General features: G+C 43.6%; 1 protein-coding gene across 3 annotated transcripts in view; it reads right to left on the bottom strand.

The window, feature by feature from the left end:
• Positions 1–25,958, bottom strand: part of SLIT3 (slit guidance ligand 3) — a 463,613-nt gene that overhangs the window by 29,838 nt on the left and 407,817 nt on the right. For all 3 annotated transcript variants that reach the window (XM_056502336.1, XM_056502338.1, XM_056502337.1), the window contains 4 exons: positions 23,490–23,587; positions 17,227–17,366; positions 5,354–5,447; positions 418–555 (listed from right to left, as the gene is read on the bottom strand). In XM_056502336.1, the coding sequence (XP_056358311.1) occupies positions 418–555; positions 5,354–5,447; positions 17,227–17,366; positions 23,490–23,587 (470 nt within the window). The remainder of the gene's footprint in view (positions 1–417; positions 556–5,353; positions 5,448–17,226; positions 17,367–23,489; positions 23,588–25,958) is intronic.

Below are 25,958 nucleotides of genomic sequence, written 5' to 3'. Positions count from 1 at the left end.
TGTCAGATCACCCATTCCCAGGAAGGACAGATCAGAGCTGTGTCAGAGCTCCCATTCCCAGGAAGGACAGATCAGAGCTGTGTTAGAGCCCCATTCCCAGGAAGGACAGATCAGAGCTGTGTCAGATCACCCATTCCCAGGAAGGACAGATCAGAGCTGTGTCAGATCACCCATTCCCAGGAAGGACAGATCAGAGCTGTGTCAGATCACCCATTCCCAGGAAGGACAGATCAGTGCTGTGTTAGAGCCCCATTCCCAGGAAGGACAGATGAGTGCCGTGTCAGATCACCCATTCCCAGGAAGGACAGATGAGTGCCGTGTCAGATCACCCATTCCCAGGAAGGACAGATGAGTGCCGTGTCAGATCACCCATTCCCAGGAAGGACAGATGAGTGCCGTGTCAGCCCGCCCCAGTACCTGAAGCCCTGGGGGCACACGCAGGTGTAGCCATTGACAGCATCCACGCAGGCGGCTCCGTGCCGGCACTTGTGGCCCACGCAGTCGTCGTCATCCACTTCACAGTGTTTGCCGCTGTAACCCGGCAGGCACTCGCACCTGAAAGGCAGGAACGTCCCTGTCAATGGCTCGTTTCAGCATCACACCAGCAGCTCACGCAGGCAGCCTAGCACCTGTTGGATTTGGGGTGGGGAGATGTTTGCAGTTATTCCTGGCAGCACCAAGCACAGTTCCTGCCATCAGAAAGGCTCAGGTCCCTCCTCTCTGGCTGCATTTGAGCTTCTGCAATCTGCTGAAATTCAAGTCAAAAGCACCACCATCCTACAGCTTCTCCTCAGCTGAGTCTGTGGAGAAGGGTGTTCTCCTGGCAGACTCCAATTGTGCTGAAGATGACAGTGCCCTCCCTAACCTTATAGACTTGAGGGGCAATATTCTGCAAGGGCAGTGGCTCTGATGCCCCAGAGTTTGATTTTGCCAATGCCTGACACTGTTGGGTGTTTGAGCAGCTTCATGGAATGCAGGAAGGGTCCATCTTCCATATGGAAACAATCTGTAAACAATCTATAAACCCCAGCAAATTCAAGGAGAAAGACCAAGTTTTGAGACACCTTCCATTCATTTGCAAGGCAAAATGCTGCTGCAACAATGGAAAGTTGTCTTTGCAGCATGTCCTTTGCCAGGGTGACACTGCACCTTCTGCTGTGGGTGACACCATGGGATGGAGCACAGTGGGATGTACCCAAGCCTGCAGACATTACCTGTTGGTTTTATTTTATACAATTCTCAAGTTTGCTGTATGAAGGCTGCATCAGCATTACTATTTATAAGTCTTGCAGAAGTTTATAACCTGACAATAGAAAATGCATCCCGAAGTCTCTGACTTGGATCACACCTTTTGGGATTGCTGAGCAGCCTTTTTTTGAATCTATACTGTAGATAATGTTTAGTCATGAACACTCTTTAGTCCATAAAACACATTTTACTCCTCCCAGCTGGATGTTGTTGAACATCTGGAAAACAAAAGGCATACCACTTCAACCAAATCAGGGGAAGAGCTACAGAGAATTTCAGCAATAAAAGAGAGGTTTGTGCTCTTGCTAGAGCCTGTGGTTGGACTCAGTGTGCTAGTCACCGAGAGCTGGAAGAGGAGAAACTTTATAAAGCTGAGGATGTGGCATCAGGGGAGACACTGCTCCATCAATCTATTCAGCTGCCCTACTCCTCCTCCCTGCCAGCAGCCTGGTGGGGTAAATGCAGGAGGAGGCACCTTGTGGAAAACCTCTTCAGAGGAACTGGACACACAGCAGTGATAAGGAAAAAACATCTCCACTTCCCAGGCAGCAGCCATTGTTCCAAGGGACAGCACATGGCTCCTGGCTGCTGCTGGGCAGGGCAGTGAGCTGGGTGACACTACAGAATGGAACAGTGTCCTGTGAGTGCCAATGGCCAGAGAGTGGCTGCCAGCACACAGAATGAGAGCTCCAGTGTCCCTTTCAGAGCCTGCCTTGAGTGGCTGAACCTGGAGGAAATGGGGCAAAGCCCATTCACCTGCAGCTCTGTGGGCAGGGCTGGTGCAGGCAGACACCCACCCATCCCCAGCCTCTGCAGCACAGGAGGCTCCATGTCCCAGCTCTGCACCTGTGAATTGCTTTTGTGCACCTTGGTGGCTCAGGGAATACTGTGATTTACATAATGGAGAGGACAAATCAGAGCAAAGAACAAAAAACAAAAACTGTTCCTGCCCCAAACCCTAAGAAATGGGCAGAGTTTTCTGGCAGCATTGCAGACACACCTGCAAGGCAATAGTGTCAATCAAAAGACTTTGTGAAGGGAATTGGCAGCATTTAATCCTGTTGTTTTTTATTGATCCCTGCAGTCCTAATATAAAGTGATGTAATAATGAACAATGTGCAGTTCCTTATTCAGGGCTGCCATGCATCAATTTTATGATGTGTATTGGCTATCTCAGTAATGACAGAACCACCACTTTTCTCTGTGGGGCTGCATTAAATCAGCATTTTAAGCTGTCAGGTAATAATTCCAAGCTTTAGAATAATAAAGTATATTTATATCATGCTCCAACATCACTACAGTGAATGGAAAAACATGCTCTTTCTTGAAGTTATTTTTTGGAAGTAATTTTATTGTGTTAAAGGCTGTTTTTTTTGTTTTGTTTTGTTCTCTGGCATACAGAAAGCTACTCTTCTTCTATATAGTAAAGCAGCATACTAAAGATGTGGAGGCTGGAGGGGAAAAAAGCCACCTGCAAATTTAACTCCAAAAGCAAAGCTCTGTGCAGCCCAAGACACACTGAAATTTGATTCCAAACTTGGCTTTAGAAGCATGGAATTCTTTTTGGGTCAGTCTTCTCTGAGCTCTTGGTGTGTCACATCTAGGTTGAAGCTACCAAAAAATGCCTGCCTGAAGTCTAGGAGATGAGAAATGCAACTCCATGAGTTCTTCATCTGGATTTCTCCTAGAAACTCAGGGTCTGTGCCATCAGGGAATGGTGGCATGGTAACTCCATCCTTATCCCACAATCCCACAAAGTGCCAGCAAGAGACTGAGGGTCAATCAGTAAAAGTCTGATGCACTAAAGAAGGTGGGAAAGAAACCTTCATGTTCAGATCCTGGTAAGAGAGTAATTTACATGATTAGATCGTTATCTCATTTCCCAGTGACCATCTGACACCACTACAGTTGAAATCTTGTTTTCTGTTACAGCCTTGTAGTGATGGCAACATTCCCAGTATCACAGAGAGCCTAAAATCATGTCCAGTGGTATTTAAACTGTTGGCCTGTCTGAGGGGATTTGCATCTGCATGCACTCAGTGTCTGTTGTATTAAAGCCGTGAATCAAGGCTCCTATCGCAGAGCCAGAATGGAATTTCCCTCCCCACGTCAATAAATAACTTGGCTTCCTATTTTTTTTCCTGTCTTTGTCACCTTTTCTTCCCTCTGCAGAGCTGCAGACTGACTAGAGCTGAGGGCAGGACAGACAGGCTGGTGTGCCCAGGGCATAAACAGCTCAGGGACAAGCCTGACTCCTGCCATTAACAGTCCCTGCCTCTGGAAGCAGCCAGAGGACAGGCAGGAGCCTGGCACCATCAGGAGACAGGAGCCTGGCTCCTCCTGCAGGAGCATTGTCCTGCACCATCAGGAGATCAGGCTGCTCAGGGATCAGCTACAGCACAGCAGAGGCTGCTGTTTTCAGTGAGCCCCAGCAGCTCATCACTGCACAGCTCCTCAGGGCTCATTTCTGTATGGTTTGGTGCCACTAAAGTATGAAAGGAATAGCAATGCTTGGACACCTCTACATTCAAGGCTTCTTCACCTCTCAGGTCTGGCTGCTAGAAAGAAAAAGGTACAGAAGGAATAAAGAAATCATGGATTTTTCTGTAGTGTTCTATGAATAGTAGGGAGAATAGCACAACAAACAGTAGCAGAAGAACACCTTAAAGCAGTTATTTAGGCTCCCCTCAGGGGTTAATGGCCCTACTGTGAAGAACACTTTTCTAGCAAGCATGTGAGAAAAAATATCTTATTTACTCAAATTGTTTGGGTGGCAGGTATGACAATGCTTCCAGCAAGGGGAAAACCATTCAGGGCCACAGCTGTCTCCATCCCTTTGTGCTCTAATAAAAGGCAATTTGAGTTACAAGCCTTCACCTCATAACATTATGTATTACTGAATTAGCCAAAGGTACTGGATTACCTAATTATGGATTAACTGGGAATGAAACCTGGAATGAACATCAGGGACTATTTATGCACTGGCACACACCTCCTTATCCAGTTGCTACACATCAGTTCAGGAACCATCCCAATCATTTAACAGCTTCATCTTCTTCAAGATTTGGCAGCATTTCTGTCTGAAAGCTTGTGTTGCACTGCCTGGCTAGCAGAGAGTCAGCTGCCCTTGAGATAACCACCCTCTCTAAGATTTTGGTTCATTTCCTTTTAACTCTCCTGAAGTGTCCTGTGTGTCAGTTTACATGGCTCTGACATGCTGGTTGCTTCACAGAACACGATCTGACCCCAGCTGGAAGTTAGCAGGAAGAACAAAGCCTGCTGCCTTCCCTCCTCCTGGGTGCGCTGGACAGAACCCCAGGAGGGAATCAGTGAGCACCCAGGGCTGCCCTGGGCTGTGAAATCAGCCTTAGAGGAAGGTGCAGAGAGCAGCTCACTCTGCACTGAACTCTCTTGGATTTGTCTCCGAAGATCTTTTCCTGATAAGCTTTTCACAGAGCTTGACTTTTCAATTGACTGTCTCTATTTGCTAAATTGCTCTGGAAGCCCCTCTTCAGGTAAGTGATAAATGCTGCCACTGTGCCCCTCTCCCAATTCCCCAAACCCAGACCTCTGGGTGCTTTGCTGCCACTCAAAACACAAGGTTTTCTCTGGCCCCTGTGGAACAGTCAGTGTCATTCCCAATGGGAACATGCAAACACAGACATCACCAAAGCCCAGATGAGCCAAGCAAGGCTGATGGAAAAGGCAGCTCCTGAGTTGGAGCCATCCAGCTCTGGGTCTGAGGCTCCTGTTACATTTATAAGTGCCCTAAGGAACACATAAGGAAACTGTCCTTGGTTTGTGATGTAGGATAAGGTACTTTGCAGTGACTGTTCCATAAATTCTACTATTGCCATGCTCTATTCCAGAATAATTCCTCTGCTCTGAGGGTACATCCATTATTTTCCAGTAAACCACAGAAAGCTAGGAAAGTATGTGTGGATGCATTAAAGTTAAAATGTGGCTTAGACTGAAATGTATATAGCCTTGCATTATTTGTGTTAATTTTGGTGATTTTTGCTCCACACTCATTGCCAATCAACCCCAGTCAAGCCAATGGATGGATGTGCCCTCTGTGCAGAGACCAAAACACACACATTCTTACCTGATTCCTTTGTCCAGGGGAACACATTTGGACTCATGTTGGCAGGGATTTAGATCAGGAACACAGTGGTTAATCACCTCATCACACAGTTCACCTGGGGCAAAGGAAAAGCAAAAAAGCTGTAACACAGCTTGAACAATCCTGAACACCCATGATGTCTGGGGATGGCCAATCTCCCTAAGTGGAGACAGCTCAGTAGTTCAGCAGGAAGTGACAAAATTGCTTGTTGAGGGCACATGAGACTTCATTAAATCAGCTCCTTTGACCTACAGTGACCACACTGTTTCTCTCACATGGATTTGAAAGGCTGTATAAAAAGCACTGACGTATAAACTCCACTTGGAGACAGACGAGGGATCAAATGGGCAGTTCCTGACCCAGAACCTCTTATTTCAAAGCAAGAAAGTGACACAAAAGTGAAGTTGCTCATTAGACTGTAACATTTTCACACGGGCACATATTTCAGCCATGGTTAATATGCTGCCAAAGAAGCTGATTGGACATCGTTCTGGGAAAGAACAACAAGCCACAAACCCTCCCCCCAAAAACTCTGCGACTCTCTGTAATAGGAACCAGCTTTAGGACTGCATGCAATTATAAAACATTCACTATTTATAAGAGAAGTGCTAGCTCTATTGTGCTCACAGGAGATGATGTCTTTTCAGAAAAAAATCCACCTCATGTAAGCCCAGCTCAGCTGTTTCTAGGTACAGTGTATAACATGCCACGAGCCTCCCTGGATTTGTATAAGTTTTAATAATTAATAGTTGTAGAATGTTCAAACCGTGACAGTTTATTTAAATACAATCCTTCTCTGAGTCCTAAATTATTAGGTCACACTTCAGTACCCCAGGATTTGAGATCCAGCCAAAGACCACAGAGATCTTTGCCTTCCCCAGATCCAACAGAAAGCTACCCCACACCTCTCAAAGCCTTGCAGGAAAAGCAAAGGTCAGGTAATCTCAACATGGAACCCCCCAAAAGCTACAGTCCCAAAGCCCCAGTGCAGCTCTAACAGAGGAGCACATCTGCAGGGTTTCAAGGTTATACATTTCTGTGCCTATACATGGTACACACCAGCACACAAGCAACAGGCCAAGGGAATGGTGGGGGAAAAGGGTAATGTGGGAGGCACCGGTGGGCTGGCATTGTTCTGGAAGGTTTTCATGGAGCTGCAGCTCCACCTGTCTTGGGAGAAATGCCATTTTCAAAAATCCTTACATTTCTCCACACTCTAGAGGTTACAAAGAAACACTTGAAAACACAAGCCAAGCAAACCACAAAGATCAAAATTCAGACAGAAAATGCAAATCAGAACCGTCCATCTTTTATCAGTTCTGTGATCTGGCAGGCTGCCTGAGAGCACAGTGTTGAGGATGACTTGGGTGCTGATAGGTGAGGTTTGTTAACTTCCAGGTGCTAATGCTCTGTCAGGTCATTCCTCCCACGTGTCCAGCCTTCCTCCAGTACAAGATACACAGCTCTTGATATGACTCTCCCTATTAGAATGGAAGTACCATATGTATTTGCCACAATTACTCAATTTTTTTGTGTGTTTGAAACACGGAATGTGCCCTAGCTCTGCTTTTGAGAGCTGCCAAGTGTAAATGACAGCAGGAATACAATGCATGGGAGGGGGCAGTGCCAGACAAACCCCATCCTCATGGGCCATACACACCCTCCTGACTTTGTGCTGGGATGGGTTTGGCACTACCAGGAGAGCCTGGCATGGCAACCTGCAGTTTATTGCTCACAGAATCAGTTACAAGACAAGCAATTCCACCTGGAGCCAAGGCATCCCAGGAAGTCACCACTGTTAAAAGCTACCAGCTTTTCACAGCCCTGGACAAACCCTGTGCAAATACAGTGAATGTATCCAGCTCAGGAAAGGGATGTGCCAAAGCAACTGAACACTGCAGATCACGGGAACCAGGGAACAGATCTTCACTGGGCTTCAGGCTGGCCACTGTTCTTTGCTGCTCCTCAAAAGCAATGAGAGATGTCCAGTTCTTACAGCTGTGAACACTGGGGACAGCTGTGGACACATTCTGAGGTGGCAGAACTGGGATAGGTCTGTTTACTGCCATCCCCAAATCCACAGGCCACCAACACTCCCAAAAACTAACAAAGGCACTCCCTCAGCCTTGGGGCAGAGCTGAACGTGAGCAGGTCAGACCTTGCTACAATGCCTGGAGAGCTGCCAGTTTGTCATCTTGATATTCCCCATGTCCCTCATGTGCTATGGATCTTATGTGAAAATAAACATCAAAAAAATTAACTGGCTGTTGACATTAAAAGAGCTCAAATGAGCTAAAGCTGGAAATAATTTTGGAAGACCATCTAATAACTGAAGAGAGTGTGGATAGATGACTTCAACTATCCTTTCACTAAAAATGGTCAATACATACTTTTGAAGTTTCTATTTTTTCTTTTGTTTTGTTTTGAAGCAAAGGAAACAAGCTTTAAAAAAATATGAACAGTATCAAAACTCTCAAAGGAAATCATAATTCTCCTTAAAGTATTCTTCTGAACAGTCTTGACAAGTGCTTAGAGATCCAGTAAAAATCTCCCCAAATGTCAAATATTATGACTCATTGTGTCATTCCAAAGACACCACTATCAAAATGTAGGAGAATTTTAGGCTAGGTACCAAACACAGCATCCAAAAAAATGATATTTTTCATGTAAAACTTGGAACATTTAAGGATCCTTCTTGATATTTTTCACATCTATCACTCATTAGGGAGCTCACTTGGGAATTCTCTGCAACTAGAGCAGCCCCATCTCAGGAAGAAAATACCTCTTGGTCATTATTTCAGGCTCCACCAATGTTCAGTAGATGCTGTAGAAACCATGCCAGGGAAACAAAACACTTTTTGAAAAGCAAAACCCAAAGCAGCAGCTACACAATATCTTTCTCATATTTTATTCACTCAGAAAATATCTGGGCCAAAAAATCTGCCCTCAGAGCTGCGAGCACAATATTCATTGGTCACTTTAATGTCAGTATCAGAGGAAAAATGTGATTTTTTTTTTTTTTTTTTTTTTGGAGTGACACAGGGCTGCTTCTCTATGCAGCAATTAAAGGTCTAGTCCAAATTTCTCACTGGATAGTTATGTGAACCTAGAAACAAACCGGACATTCATCTTAGGGCAACTCCTAGCAGCACTGATTCTCTTCGTGGAGGATATTTGATCATGCTAAAACAAGAGAAAACTTCAGTAAAATGCTTTCCCAAGTGTAGAAAACCATCCAATCTCCTCATTTTCCTCTCTCCTACATGTTCTCAAATCACAGCTCCAATTTGGGTACACACGGGTTTCTGAAGTGCTTCTATAAAACTGACAGGAAAACCACAGGTACATTTCTTTTCTAATCAGTTAAAGAACTCTTTTAATCCCAAATAATGCTTTTTGTTCCATCAAGGCACACTTATTCTCTTTAATCAAAGCTGAAGAGAATAGGTAACATGCAAGCAGGTGCTGGACAGATGAAGAGAGCAGTCTGATATACCACAAAATATTGCTGTTTTCAGATTAGAACCAAGTTACAAGGACAAGTGGAACTTTAACAGGTGGATCTCCCTTTGCTGCTGACTCATGCAGAAAAAACCAAAAAATAAAAAGGAAAAAAAAAATAAGAGAGAGGAAAAAATCCCCCAACAATAGCCAAGGTATTCTGTCACTTCAATACCACCTCCCTTGTCCATTCACTGGCATTGCCTTAAAAAAACACAGCTATTTTTTATTTTTTCCTCTTGCAACATTTTCCTGGCCTTGTTTTTCAACAGAATCATGAATTTCATGGGGCTTTCCACAGGGCTCAGTGCTTATGAAGAGCTGCCAAGAAACACGCTAGGCTTTGCTGCAGCCTTCCCCACGTCTCAGAACGAAGCCAAAACAACAATAGGGTAATAAAGATGACTTTTACACACAGTTTAATAATCATCTATCTTTTTTCCGTTCTGTGCTGTCATGAGAGCTATTTATTTCATGCCCCATTAGACTTTTAAAACCAGGATCCAAGCTACACTATTCCACCCTAATCAGTAAAAGAGAAGCTGGATGCAGTAGAAGTATTTTACTTATTTATCTTTAAGTGAAACTGCAGTTCTGAAAAAACAATGTAGAACACCAATTTGCAACCAGTGAGTTCAAAGATTTTTCTTTTGTTCCATGTGTCAGTTGGGTGATACTTGTAATATACTGACAAAACAACATAGAAAATATCCCCATCCTTAATGCAAGAGAAGCTTTTAGGGCCTGCAAGACTGGCAGAAAATATGCTGTCGAGAATTTCACAATATTACTTGAGAAAAGGAACGTGCTTATGGTGAAGAAAGGATGGAGAAAGCCTGGCTTGTATCCACAGTGTGGAAACTTTTCCAGGCTGCACAGGGTGAGTGGTTAAATAGTGTTGCAACATTCTGAACTCTGCCAGGTAAGTCCGAATGGAACTCGTCTCTTTGCTGCTAATAAAAAACACTGTGCTGTTTTCCTCATAGGAGATTACTCATTTTATATCTAATAAATTGTATTGGAAGAAATGTTTTCTGTGTTTTGTTTCTCTCTTCCCTCTGTTCAGTCATTAAAAAGAAGTTGGTGCCAATTAGAAGTTTCAGAACACAACCTAAAAATGGTTGAGTGGAACAGACAGGGTGCTCTTCCAAGGAAGTAATTCAGTAAGGAATGTTGTTGATGTTTGATGAAAATTATTTGAGGCTCATCTAAGAAAATTAAAAAAAAAAAAAAAAATTTTTTACTTCCAAACTTTTCAACTTGCAATAAATAAATGAGAAGCTCTGTGAAATCCTTCAGCAACAAATGCTATTGTGTTAGATACAAAAACATAAAAGAAATCACCTGAAATGCACTGTAGCAGAGAAAATTCTGCATGATCACTGAAGTTTATTTTTGCTTGACAAACATTGCCCACAATACTTAGCAGGCAAAGAGTTACTACATGCTTTTTATCCTGTCTTAATTGTTAAAAATTCCTGTGTTTCCACTTACCTGGTTTTGACCTGTTAGGTGGGAACCCTTAAGTTTGATTCCACACTGGGATTCCCACAGTGGCTTGTTTTTCAGATTCAAGGAATAATTCTCCCTAACCTTAAGGTTCAACAAAGGGAGAATTGGTAAAACCAGATCTGAGCAGGGAAATAATGATCCTTTCACTGTTTCAGAATCTTGAAGAAGGAATGGGTTCTATGCACTGCTGAAGTATGAAAAACCATATTCAACATCCCAAATGCCACACAAGACAGTGTGTGAAACATTAACTGAACCAGACAATCTCCAGTGCCCCTCCAAGGTGGTGACCTGCATGAATCACTATTCCTCAGAACCACTGTGTCTGGAAAAGATCTTCATTTTGCTGGACACCCTACATTTTTGAGCTGCATTTATCCATATGGATGTCTTCCAATCGTTTGGAATCAGTTGAGGATCAGCTCAGTTATCCCCACAATCTAGTGCAGCAAGTCACACCTGAGATGCCACACATTATCTGAGATGTCCTTCCTGGGCTGGCAGAGAGGACAGTGGACATGCTGTGGATTCCTGCAGGTCTGAGCAGAGGGTGGGGAAAGGGGCTGGAGCCTGTTAAAAATGCCTTGTCTGCAGCACTCCTTCCTCCTGACTCTGTCCTTCATGGACTCCTCCAACAGGGCTCCTTCCCTCAGGCTGCAGCTCTCCAAGAACTGCTCCAGTGTGGGTCCCTTCCATGGCACACAGCTCTTCAGGAGCTGAATTCCTTGTTTCCCACTGTGTTTCTTGACAGACTGGATTTAATGACTCTCACATCCCACTTGAGGATGAGTTCACCATGCTCATCCTGAAGGACAGCAGTAGCTGACTTTCATACAGACATGCTGTGTCCTGATGAGCAAGGAGGAATTCTCTGGTATATCCTATTCCACAAACATGACACTTTACATTTTACAGATGGGAGTTTGACCAGAGGAGATCCTGGAGCTGAGCACTCCAGCATAGCAGGACACCCACACTGAGGCTGAAGACAGGCTGCAGCACTGCCAGTTGCTGTGCTATTTCCTCCCAGTACGATCAGATTCGAGTCCAATCTGATAGCAATGACATGTGCTTCTCTCTTTATAAAACAGGGCTGGAAATGGGCTTAGGCTCTTGAACAAAGCCCAAACCTTCCAGGTCTTCCAGCACTTCTCATTCCTAGTTATCCAACTGGGAGATGTGGGTGCCTTTTTGTGTTTCACACAGAAAACAAGTACACATCTGCCAAGTAACTAAAACTGAGAAACTTCCATGTAAGGCAGAACTCCTTCAAATAAAAAGGAAGAAAACATACTAAACTCTGACCACAGTTTTCTCTGTTTTGAAATTATGGCTGAAGTTCCAAAATTTAAAGGGAGTTGATAGTTAAGTACTTGTTTAAGCCATCAGCATTTATTAGGCAGCCCAGATCCCTGTGGAGCCACAAGGCTGAACCACGCCACCTCAAACCTCCTTGTTCCTGTAGCAAAAACTCGGGGGGAAAAAGCAGCTTCAGTGCCATGATCCACCTCAGCCTGTCCAGGGGTCACTGGCTGGCTCAGGGACAGAGCCACATCGGTGCCACATCTGTGTCACACCAGTCAGTGACAGGAGGGCTCCAGCCACAAGCCACCACTGAGCTGCTTTCCCTGGAGCTGCCTGGCTGCAGTGGGTGCTTGGCTTTGGCCAGACAGAGTTACCACAATGGGACGCTCCAGGAAAAGGGCCCATAATCACTAACAGGGAATTGGGCTCTAAAAGCAGCAGAGCTGAAAAACTCCCAGATACCATCAACCACAGGACACCACAAGGTCCCCTAAGGTAAAACAGATCTTAGCCTCCACTTCCAAACACATCAAACCAGAAATAGTTCCTAGCTTTATTTTATTATTATTTATTTTGAGAGAGATTTTTCTGTCAGTGATACAAACCACTTGCAGCTTTTTCCCAGGGAAGCAAACTATTTTAAAACACTTGTTCCTGCCCTCTCTCTGCCATGGGTTACTGTGTATTTTAGTAAAGACCTATTTTCAGCAGTGGAAACCACTAATTTTTTTTTTTTTTTAAGGTTTCAGAACAAAGAGGTGAGGGCATTGTTGAGGCTTTTTAGGACCTTTGGCAAATAGGAATATATTTCCTGGTTGGGTTTTTCTTTGTGTGTAAGTGCTATATATTTCTGCTTCTGCTAAAATCAGACAGGAGGAGGAAAAATTCACAGTAAACAACAAAACCAAATAAACCAGCAGGCAAAGCACCAAAGCATTCAAAGCACCCAGGGCATGTTTGGTGCAGCCCATTTGTTCCTCTGTGTATGTTTGGACCCCTGTTCATGTGGAGGCACAGAGGGCAGTGAGGCTGAGGACAGGATGGAGGGATGAGATTCTGTGTTTGAGTCTAGGACTGGGAGCAAAGCAGTGATGGTCTGAAGGAGGTCTGTAACAGTAGTGAACAGGAAAAGGGTGGAAGGGAAAAGCTCTCTGAATTTTGCCCTACATTCCTACACCACAAAGCTGAAGGGAAAACACCATGTTTGTATCAATAGCTGGAGACAGGCCATGCTACAGCCAAAAAGGCAGAGATTAGGAAAATACAAAAAGGACAAGAACCAGGATGGCTGATCTAATACATATCCTTCCCTTTTGATGTCCCTATGGATAATTCTTTTTGAAGGGAAGGAGAGACTACACAACTAGGGAAGAGCTGCAAACCACCAAAAGTCCAAGTAGGTTGTAAACCAGCCCCAGACTCCTCAGACTGGCTGGATTTGGGTACATGATTGTCCTGGAGGAATTTTATGTTTATAATTTAGCTTCAGGATTAAAATAACCAGTTGGGCAGAGGAAAAAATAAGACATCAGCTGACAATTAAAGACATCAGGGCTCTGCTACATGGCATGAGTGTTGGTTTGGTTATTTAAATACAGGCAACAAATATTGAAAATGTTGATTTTAAGAATGGTGAGGAAACCTGGTGATGGTGGGTACAGGTTTGAAGCTTTTTTATGGCATTCAGCTGTCTGCCTCCACTCCTCTCAGTTTTGTCTTCTTTAACTTTCATTTACTACTTCATGGAATCCATTTGTAATTCTACATTGTTTTATAGTTAATAGATGGAAGAGAACTAGGAAGGAGGTTATTGTGTGAGTGTGGGCTGCTTTTTGGTGTGGGTTTTTTTCTTTTTTTAAATGAAAGTGAAATGGGGCTGGAGTGTGGGAAATTCCTTCCTCAGCAGTCACTTAACAAATTGGCCATTTTTCATCTACTCTGAGTCGGGGGAAGGACTGTCAAAGAATTTTAAAAGAAAACACTGCAAAATCTTATTAATTGAAGAAAGATTTTTGGTCTTCATTTTTCCAACGAATGAAAGCAAAATTCATGCATCATAATTTGGGATATTGTTCCCTAAAAAGGCTATAACAAGTAACACCAGGCAGACAGCAGATAGAGCAGGAAAACACTAAGGTATGGAAAAAACCAAAGCCTGGATACTGTGACTCTGTCAATAGTCAAAATTTTCAACACATTCATTTTTAATTTATATTTCATTTAGGAACATAAGATTTACTATCATGATTTAACCATTACTCAACTAAGCCAAGGGGGACCCTAACTATTTCTTACAGAACAACACACATACACACTCTTGGATCTTCCTTCCTGCATTCAGACTATTTTTTGTATTACTGCACAATTTTGTTCTATAAATGCAGTGAAATATCACTTCAGTGTTACCAGCATTGTGGCACCCAAGAGCACAGGAGTGATGAGGGATTCAGGCTCCCTGCTTAGCAGGGGAGAAAAGCAGGAATCTGCAATAACTGAGCTGGGCACCTCTGAGCTCAGGTTGCTGCAAACATCCCAGGCTATCAGTGCAGAAACAGCTCCAGTGCAAGACAGACCACTCCTGACTGCCTGTGGGGGTTAACTGCAGCTGAGAAATCCCACTTGTACATGGAACCAACAACTCTTGCATAATTACACTGATAAAAATGGATGGTCTGGATTTGTTCAGCCACAAAAGCCAGCCAGTCAACCTTTCAAAGAAACTTCAATTTTCTATACAAGTCTTGGTGATGAAAAAAAAAGGTGAAAAAAAGCTTCTCTGTCTGTCTACTACATGTTAACAACAGAGCTAAGGGTAATATTTGGGTACAGGATAAAGAGATATCACCTAGATATTCTGTCCTGCTAGATACAGCCTGGCTAAGGATGGTTGTGCCCTTTCAGGCATCCAGAGCTCATTGTCCCCCAGACTGCTTCACAGGAAAATTGCTTCCCTGGACTGCACCCCTGCCATTCTTTGCTCATCCCCATGCAGATCAAATCCATACACTTGGCAAGGCTGGAGCACACACAGTTTGATAACACAGCATTTAGCACAGTCAGCACCAGAGAGAGGCAGGTACCTCAATGCACAGTTCTGAGCACAGGAATAAGCACTCCTGGCCTCTGGGGTGAACTGCTTTCCCTCTGAACTCTTGGCCTTCATACACTATGCAATACTGAACTCATCTGCAACTACTTTTTTTTTTTTTTTTAATTTTTTTTTTTTTTTTCTGCTTTGGTTATAAGGTTTTGTTTTTTCTTTTTAATAGACACTGCCATAGGAGTGTCAGATATTCTTTCAGTACAAAAAGGTTCATCTAAAGAGAATATACATAGAGATTCCCTGGATGTCACAGGGGATTTCAGTCAAACTCTTTGGTCAGTAGATCCCTCTCTTTCCATCTCACACACAAAAACCATTTCAAGGTGTGCTTTCATGATTGCCTCTGTGCTTCCATGGCATTTCCTCCACTTTTGTTCAGTCAATGGAACAACCTCACACGATGCCCCATCTCTTGTGTTTGGATTCAACTCCTAAGGACCCTCAACACCATTTCTCAGGTTTGCTTGGGCTGTGTGTACATTTGTTTGGCTGATGGCTTCAATTCTTGCAGCCATTTTATGCTGCTCCCTGCCCTGCTCTGAGGCCAGGGTAGCTCTGAGGGACATTTCAGCCCAGCCAGTTGCACTGCAGTCAGTCCTCCAGGTGACTGATCAGATCTGATGAAATATCCCCCTCCAAAATGGAGGTAAAGCAGGTTAAGGCAATTCTGGTACCACAGTTCACTAAACTCTTCCTATTTTAACCTTCCTATTGTAACCCTTCAGATTCTAATTTAATCAACACCCCAGTTTTTGCAACCTTTTCCACCTATGATTCATATTACCTTTCCTGGAAGTATTTCCTTCTTTTTTTCAAAAATTCTTTTTTTTTTCAATTATAATCAAACTTATTGCCTGTACTATGATAGCACATGCTTATTGTGTGGTTGTATATTACCCACATGGCAACAGTGAGACCTCGTATTTGACAAACTCCTGTGTGTAGGCACAGCACAGACAACATTCAGGTAAAAAAAAACCCCAAAATCAAAAATCAACAAAACAAAACCTGCTGGAAGTTGAGTAAAAATATTTAAAAATGGACTCTGGAGTATCACAGGAGTTCCCTGGCCATTATCCAGATGGCCATTTGAGAAGAAATCACAATCTAATTCTTTCCTACCTTTATTGTCTGGGAAAAAAAAACTCTGCAATAATGTTGTGGAAAGGAAAGTACATTTGCATATATTGGATACTGGATATATACTGGGCTCAGTTCCTTACTGGATATGTCTTTCCTTGGCTGGTCAAATTCATTTCCTGTTGTAAATGCAAAGACTCTGCCTCCTTGCATTGAGTTCTGTTAGAAACCACCCAAGATTAGCTGACATAAATAGTGCACAAGTAAGCACAACGGGCTCAACATCCTACAAGCAAAGCTCTTTACTCTGCTAAGCTGAATTTTTTTTAGGTTTTGGCAAAAATATCATTTTAGAGACCCAATAAATGTACATTTGAGTCACAAGGCTTTTCTTAGCTGAAGATTTACATGGGCTTCCTTTGTATCAGCCACAAAAGTATTTTAAGAGTTTGGAAATTCTAGAAGCTTTCCTCCTGCCTTACTCAGCCACTCTAGCTTGATCCTCATTAAATCCCCTGACATGTAATATATTCCAGTGTACAAGAAGCCGTTCATTGCTTCTCCATGCTCGAGGCAATAGCCCCATTTCAAAGGCTGGAGCAGGAACTCCTGCAGGTGTTTCCTTACCCTCCGTGCTGAGCCAGGAGGGCTGAGCTAACACTGTGTGAATGAGTCCAGGGAATGCTTCAGAATGGCTTGGGGAAACCAGTTTTAGATTCCACCTAGGAGAGTCTCTGCTCTAGCAGAAGGTTCAGGAGGGGATTTATCTGCAGTGCAGGACAGTACTGGAGACACTCATCCCGTTTCTAACTCCATTCTGACCCCTGTGACCACAGAGCCAGAAGCTGACCCTGCTCCCCAACCTGGGTCAGACTGAAGACAAAACTGAGCCTGCAGCCTTTGCTTGTCCACTTGTGAAATGGAGATGAGGAATTTAGCAGCACGTTGTCAGGCTCACTGAATTTAATACAAGCAGACTTCTGAGATCTCAGGTGAAAGCCATGCCCCCTCAGCCAAGGTTTTCCAAAATTCAGGACAGGAGTATATCAGGTTCAGCTCAGTACTGAGAATGTGCATGCTGAAGTAGAGACTTCTCTGACCCCTAAAATACTGGTTTTTAATGTATTTTACAATGAGGCATCAATATTTTGACTCAGAAAAGTGGCCATGTTTCTGAGCACATGTATTGCAATATTAGTAGAATTGACGTTTTTTCAGGAAGAGATTCAGGTTATTTAAAAGGGGACTTTTTTCAGTTAATTATATGCCCATGCACTCAATAAACATGAATTGGGACCCTTCCCTTCTGGCACTTCTCATGGATGCCTGTTCCCTGGTTGTGGCCCTTCCTTACCTGTGTAATTAGGAGGGCAGAGACACACATAGTTGTTGATCCCATCCACGCACGTAGAGTTATTCTCACAGTCATTATCTTCACAGTCATCTGGGTTTATTTCACACCTCTCCCCCTCATATCCAAGAAGACAAGAGCAGCTTTGGAGAAAGAAAAAAAGAAAGAAGTTAGCACGGATCTAAAGGAACAGGAGGTTTGAGGTATAAAACTGAAATGAAAACATATAACAGTCAGTTGGCGCCACATTCACTGCTGCTGTGAGGCATACAACAATTTAACCCCAAGTGTTTGGTGAAGGATGCACTCTGATGGGTCCTGGGGTCATGTAATTATTTACATGAGACAAAAATCATCCTCAGGAGCCAGCCTCTGCCATGCTCCCTTTGCTTGCTTTATTGATAACTATGGCCCTTAGCTGAAGTAAGCAACTCCAGGGCAGGAGAGTAAATATTCATCACAATATTCAAATCCTTGGCTTCCCTGTTAATGTTTTTGTGAGAATGTGGACATCTGCCTGCTGAGGACTGCACAATCACAGGACAACTTGGCAGCTCTTAGATACCTCGGTCTCTTCAAAGAACAGCAGCTTGAGTTGAGTTTACAGACATGAGCATTTTCTTCTCATTACTACTTTGTCACTTGTCCAAACAAGAAATGTTTGGGAATGATTGCTTTTACAAGTGCTGTGAGATTTCACTGTGTCTGCAGCTCCCCCAACATCTATTTGGAGAAGAGCTGATGATGCCCAGATAATTCAACTAAAACACAGACCACGGCAGAGCTAGTAATGGCTCTGTGAAGATGTGGACACTAGTGAAGAATAATTGCACTAGACATTTTATCTCACAGGAGTGTGATGTATGGTCCCTAGAGGGAGGGGAGCAAACTAAATGGCTGAAGAATGGCTTGATTTTTTTTCAATCTCCATTTCATCTCTAGATCTAGAAGCTATGGTTACAAACAGAACCTTTCTATTTTAAGCTGTCTGTAAGTGATGAAGAGGTGGAGGCCAGAGTTTCCTAAAAGAGAGCCTGAAAAATAGGAGGTAAGTGCTCCAGTAATATCTGGAATATCTTGTGAGAGGCAGCACTGATATTTGAAATGTCAGTTTTGAAGTGCCAGCACTGCTGTTCAGTAGTCACAGAAAGGGCTGTTTGGAGACCCAGTCCAAACTACACATTCACTCTGCTGTTCATTTCCTTTCTTATGCAGGCTCTGGTGGAAGAAAAGGAGCTGCACAAATAAAAAGCACTACTGATTGATGAGGATGAAAACCAGAACGCAATACAGCCGTCACACTAATTGCCATCCACTGCTTTTGGAAACCAGGAGAATTTCCAAGGCAGACATAGCTGCAGGGTGCTGTTTTCAGCTCTGACAAAGTGGACCTGAGGTGCTTATCCTGCTTGATGCAGGTGTCATGGGTTGGAGATGAGGAAAACCCTGGAGAAAAAGGAGCTCTTCAGAATCTGTGAAGAAAGCTGCAGGACTTTTCCTTCCCTTCCTCCTGTGTGTCACAGCCTGAGCAGAGAGCAGAGACTCCCAAGGGAGGGATGGCACAAAGCTCTGCATCCACCCTCAGCAGTCACAGGCTGGATCCTGAGGATTAGGTTAGATTCCTTGTGATGTGCAATCTCAGAAAGGAGTAATAAAGAGGACAAAAAATGGGAAGGGAATGTGTCTTGAGCCCTCACAATAGTGAGATCTCCCAAATGGGTACAGAAGAGGGACACTGGTCACATTCTGAGTCATCTTCATTCTGCAGGGACCATCCACAGGTCATAAGGGTTAGAAAACCTTCACCATGAATATAACCAAAACCAAACTGCTCCAATAAATCCAATTTAGGACACAATAAATCAATAAGGAATATTTTCTTTTCCTGTCTCAAGCTCATTATTGCTAATAAAACATGTCCTCTTGCTGACCCAGAGCCAGAGGATCACAGGAGGCAGAGAGGAAAGAAGAGCTGGCACATCATCTTCTGTGGCAATGCAAGTGTCAGGGAGGGGGTTAAAGACATCTAATTAAATACAGTGATACATTCATCATGTCTTGCTCTTTGATTACAAAACCCTATTTTCAGGGGTTTGTAACTCAGTCAAAAAAATATGCTCCAGGCTGCAACTTGGAAGACAAGGTCTCAGCTTGGGAACAGAAATTTTTCACTCCATTTAAAGGAAAGCAACAAGAGTGGCTTTGTGCTGTTGATTTTTTATGTGAACATAATGCTATTTTCCTTCCACAAAAGGGCTGGGACAGCCTGGATGCATGCAATTAAAAATGACATTATTAGACACTATCACGGTAATGGTTCACAGTGGAGTTACCATTAGTAACAATTCATTTGGGATTGTTAACATAAATTGCTCAGTATTAGGACACATTCCATACTCAGGGAAATGTCAGGATAATTGATGACATTTGGCTACTGGTCCTTTTGCAGTATAGGGAGTCTTTACATTATTGCTTACGTACGATTCTTTATTTTGATTTGCATTCAAATGTACCAGATATGAGGCCTGAAATGAAAAGATAAAACATACAACTTGGGACCTGGATTGAACCACATGTTGGAAGAATTGCAGTTTGGGACTGTTTGTATGTATTCTCCCAGAAAAGGCTTAGAAGAAAAATGAAGTCTGCTGAGTGACTGGAAGGTCATCAAACTTGGGTTCCAGCTGACCAAGGGAGAAAATGAATTCCAGAGACAATGATGAAAACTTTGCAGTGACTCAGTAGTGAACAGTGTGAGACAGCATTTCATGTGGATGGAAACATCCATTTCATGCATTTCATGTTGGAAACAATGGAGACATGCAGGAAACAACTGTTTCCTAAGTTGCTGTGTTTTAATAAAAGTCCAAAGTCCCTATTCCTCCTGTTCATGGATTGGAGTTGTGTTTTCCTATAAAGAATTAAATAACATCCCATTATCCTCATGAAGTTTCAAGGGAACACAAATGGCAACATTTTGGGGTAAACTTTTGGACCCAAAGCATTTTGTAAGTTTTTTTTTAAAGTTTAAAGTTTTAAAGCTTACTATATTAGATTTCTTTTTAATAAACTCTATCAAAACAGTTTAGCATCTGTTTATTAAAATACATATCTATACAGTGTCTCAGGTTTCAAAAAATATTAGCTTTTAAATAGATATAGTAAATTCTTTCAGGAATAATACAATTTCATGGCAAAGATGCCTTTTATGTCTAGATCCCAATGGAGTAGCCTGTAAGTCTGGAAGTGCAATGTTTTTCCTTGAACTAGGCAGAATTAACACTCGGCAGTTAATCAGTTCCAGGATTTTACATTTATGAGGGCACTTACAGTTTGTGGAAAATGCTAAAAAAAGCCATCTGGGAAAAGGAGGGGGGGTTTATATAGAGAAAAGTTAAAATAACCCAGAGCCTTTGTCTCCCAGCACCGCAGGTTATCAGAGATCAGCTGCTGCCTGTGGCTAAGTGCAGCAGAGCTGACAGCTCTGCTCCTGCCAAAGCCTCCCTTCCAGGTGTGCTGAGCCACCAGGACATGTCTCACTGCCCATCTCTTTCATCAGCCTTAGTAAGTGACTTTTTGGGCAACCTTTTGTCAAGGCAGGCACAGATTACATTACAAAGAGCAATTCACAGGGAGGAAGAACTTCACATTTCCACTCCTCTCTGAGTCACCCCGTGTCACTTATCTGTTCTTCAACACAGGGGTCACCCCTACTTGAAGGAAGAGAATATGAAAATTACTCAGGATTGAAAAAGTGCAAGGGTAAAAGAGGACAGAGTAACTTCAGCTGAACCTTTGCCCTTGGCTGTCCCACCAGGATCTGCTATTCCAGCAAACCTGAGAGCCTCAGGCCCCTGCTGCTCACAGCCCTTGTGGGCACCAGGCACAGCAGGGGCATTGGGCTGGAATCTCAGTCATAACTAAGAGTTTCCTGTCTTTGGGGGGAACATCATCACCTTAACATTATTTCAAATAGTAATTCTCTTGTCTAAGGCCACAGAAACTTGAGAGTTAAACAGCTTGGCATTTCATAGGGAGAGAACTTTGGCTTAAGTTTCCTTTTTACAAGACTAAAGATTTGACAAGTTTGGCAGCAGGACTTGTGTATGAATATATTTCCCTAGGGAAGAGAATATACAGAAGATATAATTTCTTTTACAGGCCACACAACAAAAAAATCCAAGGAGGCCTCTCATGAAAATGTTTCTGACATCCACTTCCTCACAGCACATAATGAAGGGCAGCATTTTCCCATCCTGGTGAACACAATCTATATGCACATAACTCTGACTGCTGCCATCCACTGGAGAGATTTCCCACCAAAAAACCCCAACCAACCAACCAAATTCAATCTAGAAATGTTTCTATATCTTCCTTGTCACTGACTGTTCCATCTCCACACCACATTTCCCTAAGCCAGGCTAAAGCTCCACAGTTCTGCAGAGCCACAGAGATTATGGACTGACTGAATTAAAAACAAGGAGAAAATGGAGCAATGCATGTGCTGAACATTCAATTTTATGCAGCAGGATTTTGGTGAGATATGGTTTTATGTGTCTTTTATTAGACCAACTGAAACTATATAAATAACTATAAAAGCAAATCCTTCCCTAAAAAGCCTCAAATGTTGTTCAGCAACAAAACCACCCCTGCAGTTTTATAAAGGATCTCGAAAACAATGTTCATTTGGAGCTGAAACAAAACCTCTGAAATTGTAAAATTCATTCAATTCATGAGAGAAATTCATAAGTAGCTCTCAGTTTGGGTCATTCAAAACTCTTTATCTACTACCACAGAAGAAAACAAAAATGCTAAAGAAAAATCCAATCCAAAATGTATGTTGAAAGTTCTCATTCTAGTATTATGGATATTATAAAATGTTTTACTACTGCATTTATAGTATCAGCTATATTTTTGAAAAATGGGTACTGAGTGACAAACTGCAGATACTCTAATGTGGTGAGGTTTTACATCAACACAAGCTGGAAAGAGCTATGTACATGAATGACCAGAAAGGAAAGTGAACTGAAGACTGCCAGATCATTAATTCTCTCAAGTAGAAACTGAACCTGAACTTTTACTCCAAAAATTGCTGGGCCTGCTAAAATCTGAATCAAGAGGAGGTAGATCAGATCAGAGAAGTGGTTTCACCAGAATTTACATAGTCAGTCAAGCAGCACAACCACTTGGATGTGCTGTGACCTGCTGAGCCTCCCCCTCTCCCAGCACCATGACCCTGCAGACACATCCTGAGCCTGGAGCCTCCTCTGCTCTGCTCAGGGCTGTCACAGGGCTCCAGCTGAGCCCTGAACTGCCCCTCATGGAGATGTGGCCATGTCTGCTCCTGCTCTCCACGCTGGAAAACCTCCAGCTGCTGTTCATTACAGAGCCTGACAGTATCTCTTCATCCCTATCAACCTGGGCTTTTCCACTGTAATAGCACCAGTGTCCTGTGTCCTGTGATGTGCTGCATCTGCTTCTGGAAGCAGGGAATTCTTGAGGGTGGGCAGGCACAGAGAGAAGCATTGGGGCATTTATTTTGTTTACTGCTTCTTCTTTTGCAAGAAACAGCATAAATATGGAGGAGCAAATCTATGAAAATTCTAGCAGTTGTTTTTTAAAAAGAAACTCTGTCAACTTGAATGACAATCAGTGACCAAAGCCTCAAACTTGTATTTTCTTTGCTGTGAAGTAGTGCCTGCAGCAGTGCAGAGCTCCCAGCTATCTCATTAAAATTTCTGGACTTCTCTTGGACTATCCCCACCTACATCTTTGTTATATGGGCAAACTGAAAGCCACAATATCCAGCTGCAGAGGTTATTCTCTTGCAGGCACAATGCTTAAGATGTGGCAATCTCCCCATGCTTTTTAATTGTTTCTTTAAAGCCTGTTTGTCTGCAAGATTCTTCAGCATGAAAACATTTTGGATCTGGCTGTCAAGCAACAGATGCTCACTTTACAAATACAAAAACAGCTTAGATGTGAGACTGAAATGCCCCAAGGAAAATAAGGAAACAGATAACACAATGCAGATCATAGAGACTGTTCAAAAGCTCTTAAATATATATTCCATTATGAGGAAATAAGGAGGCCTGTTTCACAGGAAACAATATGTCATACCACTGCAACCAAAGCAATAGTTCTGTATGGCAAATAGAAGTGCCACATGCAGCAGTTTCTATAAAGTAGCCATTACAGTTCATTAATGCAAACCAGAAACACATTAAATTTTATCATCTCATTTTAAATGAACTTTGTGCTACTACCTGAATCCGTCTTTATTTGTCTCTGTGAGGTGGCAGGTCCCTCCATTCTCACATGGATTTTGAATGCAGGAATTCATGGGCACACTGCAGTCTCGACCCTATTTGGGAAAATTAAAAAACCACAATGTTAGTAAGATTCATGTCATCTGAGTCAGTGTCTCTTGTTCCTTCACTCTACTTGTGGCATCACTTACAAGAGGTCTGTGGTCTTCAGACCCATGACATCACCTAATGTTCTTTATTAATGATCACATTTATTCATGACTTCAGTGAGAATTTGGGCAGGACAACTGCTTTGTCCAGTGGGACTGGTGGGTATCTCAGGATCACTTCAGATTCAAGACTAATGAACTCTTTCACTGGAGTGTTTTAAGGAAACAGCTGGTTCCACCAGCACTCCAACACACTTTAATGTTAATTACAATGAAAAGAACGACTCCTGACCAAAGGTAAGCAGAAGGCCACACACAGTGAGCACAAACCCACGTGGAATCAGCACTCACCACCTGCATTTACCAGCACTCAGTTAAAGCCTGCAACAGCACACACTGCTCATTCCCAGAATCAGAACCCACCAGGGAGAGACCCTTTGTGTGGTGGGAGCTGACTTGGAATTTCTGCACAGAACACACCAAGATTTCTTCATTGACTCAGTTCCATTCTTTAAGACTGCCCTAGAACATAGCTCAATTCTGACTGAACCTCACCAGCTTGAGCAACCTCCACTGCTACTGACTTTTTGCTGACCCTTCAAGGCATAAACATATTTCTCTGCTCATTATATTCTGCTGATTAGAACAAGCTATTTGTAAAACTGGCAAATACACTGAAGAGTTACTGACACAGTAGGGTGGAGTAAAGCCACCCCAAAGCCTTAATACTCAAAGAAATCACAAGGCGTTCAAGAGATCACTCTGCTCTTCCTGCTGAAGATCCTGCCAGCAGTCAACCTCTGCCAGCTCATCTACTGGAAAGCTGGTAGATTACTGCAGTCAAGGAGAAAAGTATCTTGGGAGATACAATAATTCAGTCCAGGTAGCTTTTTTTGGTCTTAATGTCTCTGGAGTGCTTATCTTGAAATTGGTGCAGCCTCAATTCAGCCTAACCAAGGCATAAAAAACCCAAATCAGCTTATGAGTGTGAACTCTAGTACAGGGCTCATTTGATCTGGTCTGTCACTCCTGGTGCTTGGCTCTTCCTCACATGTCATACAGTTCAGTCCTCCAAATAACTCTGAAATCTTCAGTACTTTGCAGCAGGCAGAACATGCAGCCATCATGTGAAGAACAGAGGTAAGAAGTGAGGCACACTGACTGTCACAGAATCACTAGGCTGGAGAAGACCAACAGGATTGAGTCCAGCCTTTGGCTGATCACCACAGTGACAATCACCCAACACCCAATTGTTTCCTGAGCACCTCTAGAGATCCTCACTCCATCACCTTCCTAGGCAGCTCATTCCAATGTCTAACAAGCATTTCAGTGAAGTTTTTCCTGATAATCCAACCTGAACCTTCCCTGGCACAGCTTGAGGCCATTTCCTCTTGTCCCATTGCCAGCTGCCAGGGAGCAGAGCTGACCCCCACCTGGCTGCACCCTCCTTCAGGGACTTGTACAAAGTGAGAGTCTCCCCTGAGCCTCCTTCTCTCCAGGCTGGGTCTCCATCTCCCTCAGCCCCTCCTGTGACTGCCCAGACCCTCCCCAGCCCCGTTCCCTTCTCTGGACACGCTCCAGTTCCCCAGTGTCCTGCAGTGATGGTGGCCAGGACTGGACCCAGCACTCGAGGTGTGGCCTCAGCAGTCACTGCCCTGGTCCTGCTGGCCACCCTACCTCTGGTACAAGCCACTGCCACTGGCCTCCCTCCCACCTGGGCAGCCCTGTTCTGTCTCTGGAGACCAGCAGCTCCTGGTCCCTTCCTGCCTGGCAGCTTTCCTGCCCTGTGCCCTCAGCCTGCAGCTGCAGGGATTGGTGTGAGCCAAGGGCAGCAACCTGACCTTACTGAGCCTCATACTGCTGGCCTCCAGCAATATGTATACACATATATCATACTTTTTATATTATAATCATCCAACACCACAGAGAAGCTTTGCTCACAAAGCTGTATTTCTTGAGGCTCTATCTCCAGCATTCCCCAGAGTGAGGAGAAGCAGTTTGCATTTTAAAATTCCTGCAAATACAAGGAGAGAGGGACAGACTTCTTCACAGTTGTAGCAGAAGAGCAGCACTTGCAAAGGACAGGAGAGAGGCGTGGGCAGCCTGTGCCTGGCTGTGAGCTCATCCCAGCACAGCCCTTGCCCAGGGCCTGGCACAGGGGTCTGCTCCATCCCTGCTCCATCCCTGCTCCGTGTGCCAAGCAGCCTGTCCTTCCCCATCTGAAATGCTGAGTCCCCAAATGCTCAGGCAGAGCTGGGATGGTGCCGAGGGAAGCTCATGCAGGTTTTATTTTGGCACCATGCGGCCCCAGCACTGT

The sequence above is a fragment of the Oenanthe melanoleuca genome, chromosome 13 (assembly GCF_029582105.1).
Source record: "Oenanthe melanoleuca isolate GR-GAL-2019-014 chromosome 13, OMel1.0, whole genome shotgun sequence".
NCBI classification, from domain to species: Eukaryota; Metazoa; Chordata; class Aves; order Passeriformes; family Muscicapidae; genus Oenanthe; species Oenanthe melanoleuca.
This window is presented reverse-complemented; position numbering and strand designations above follow the sequence as displayed.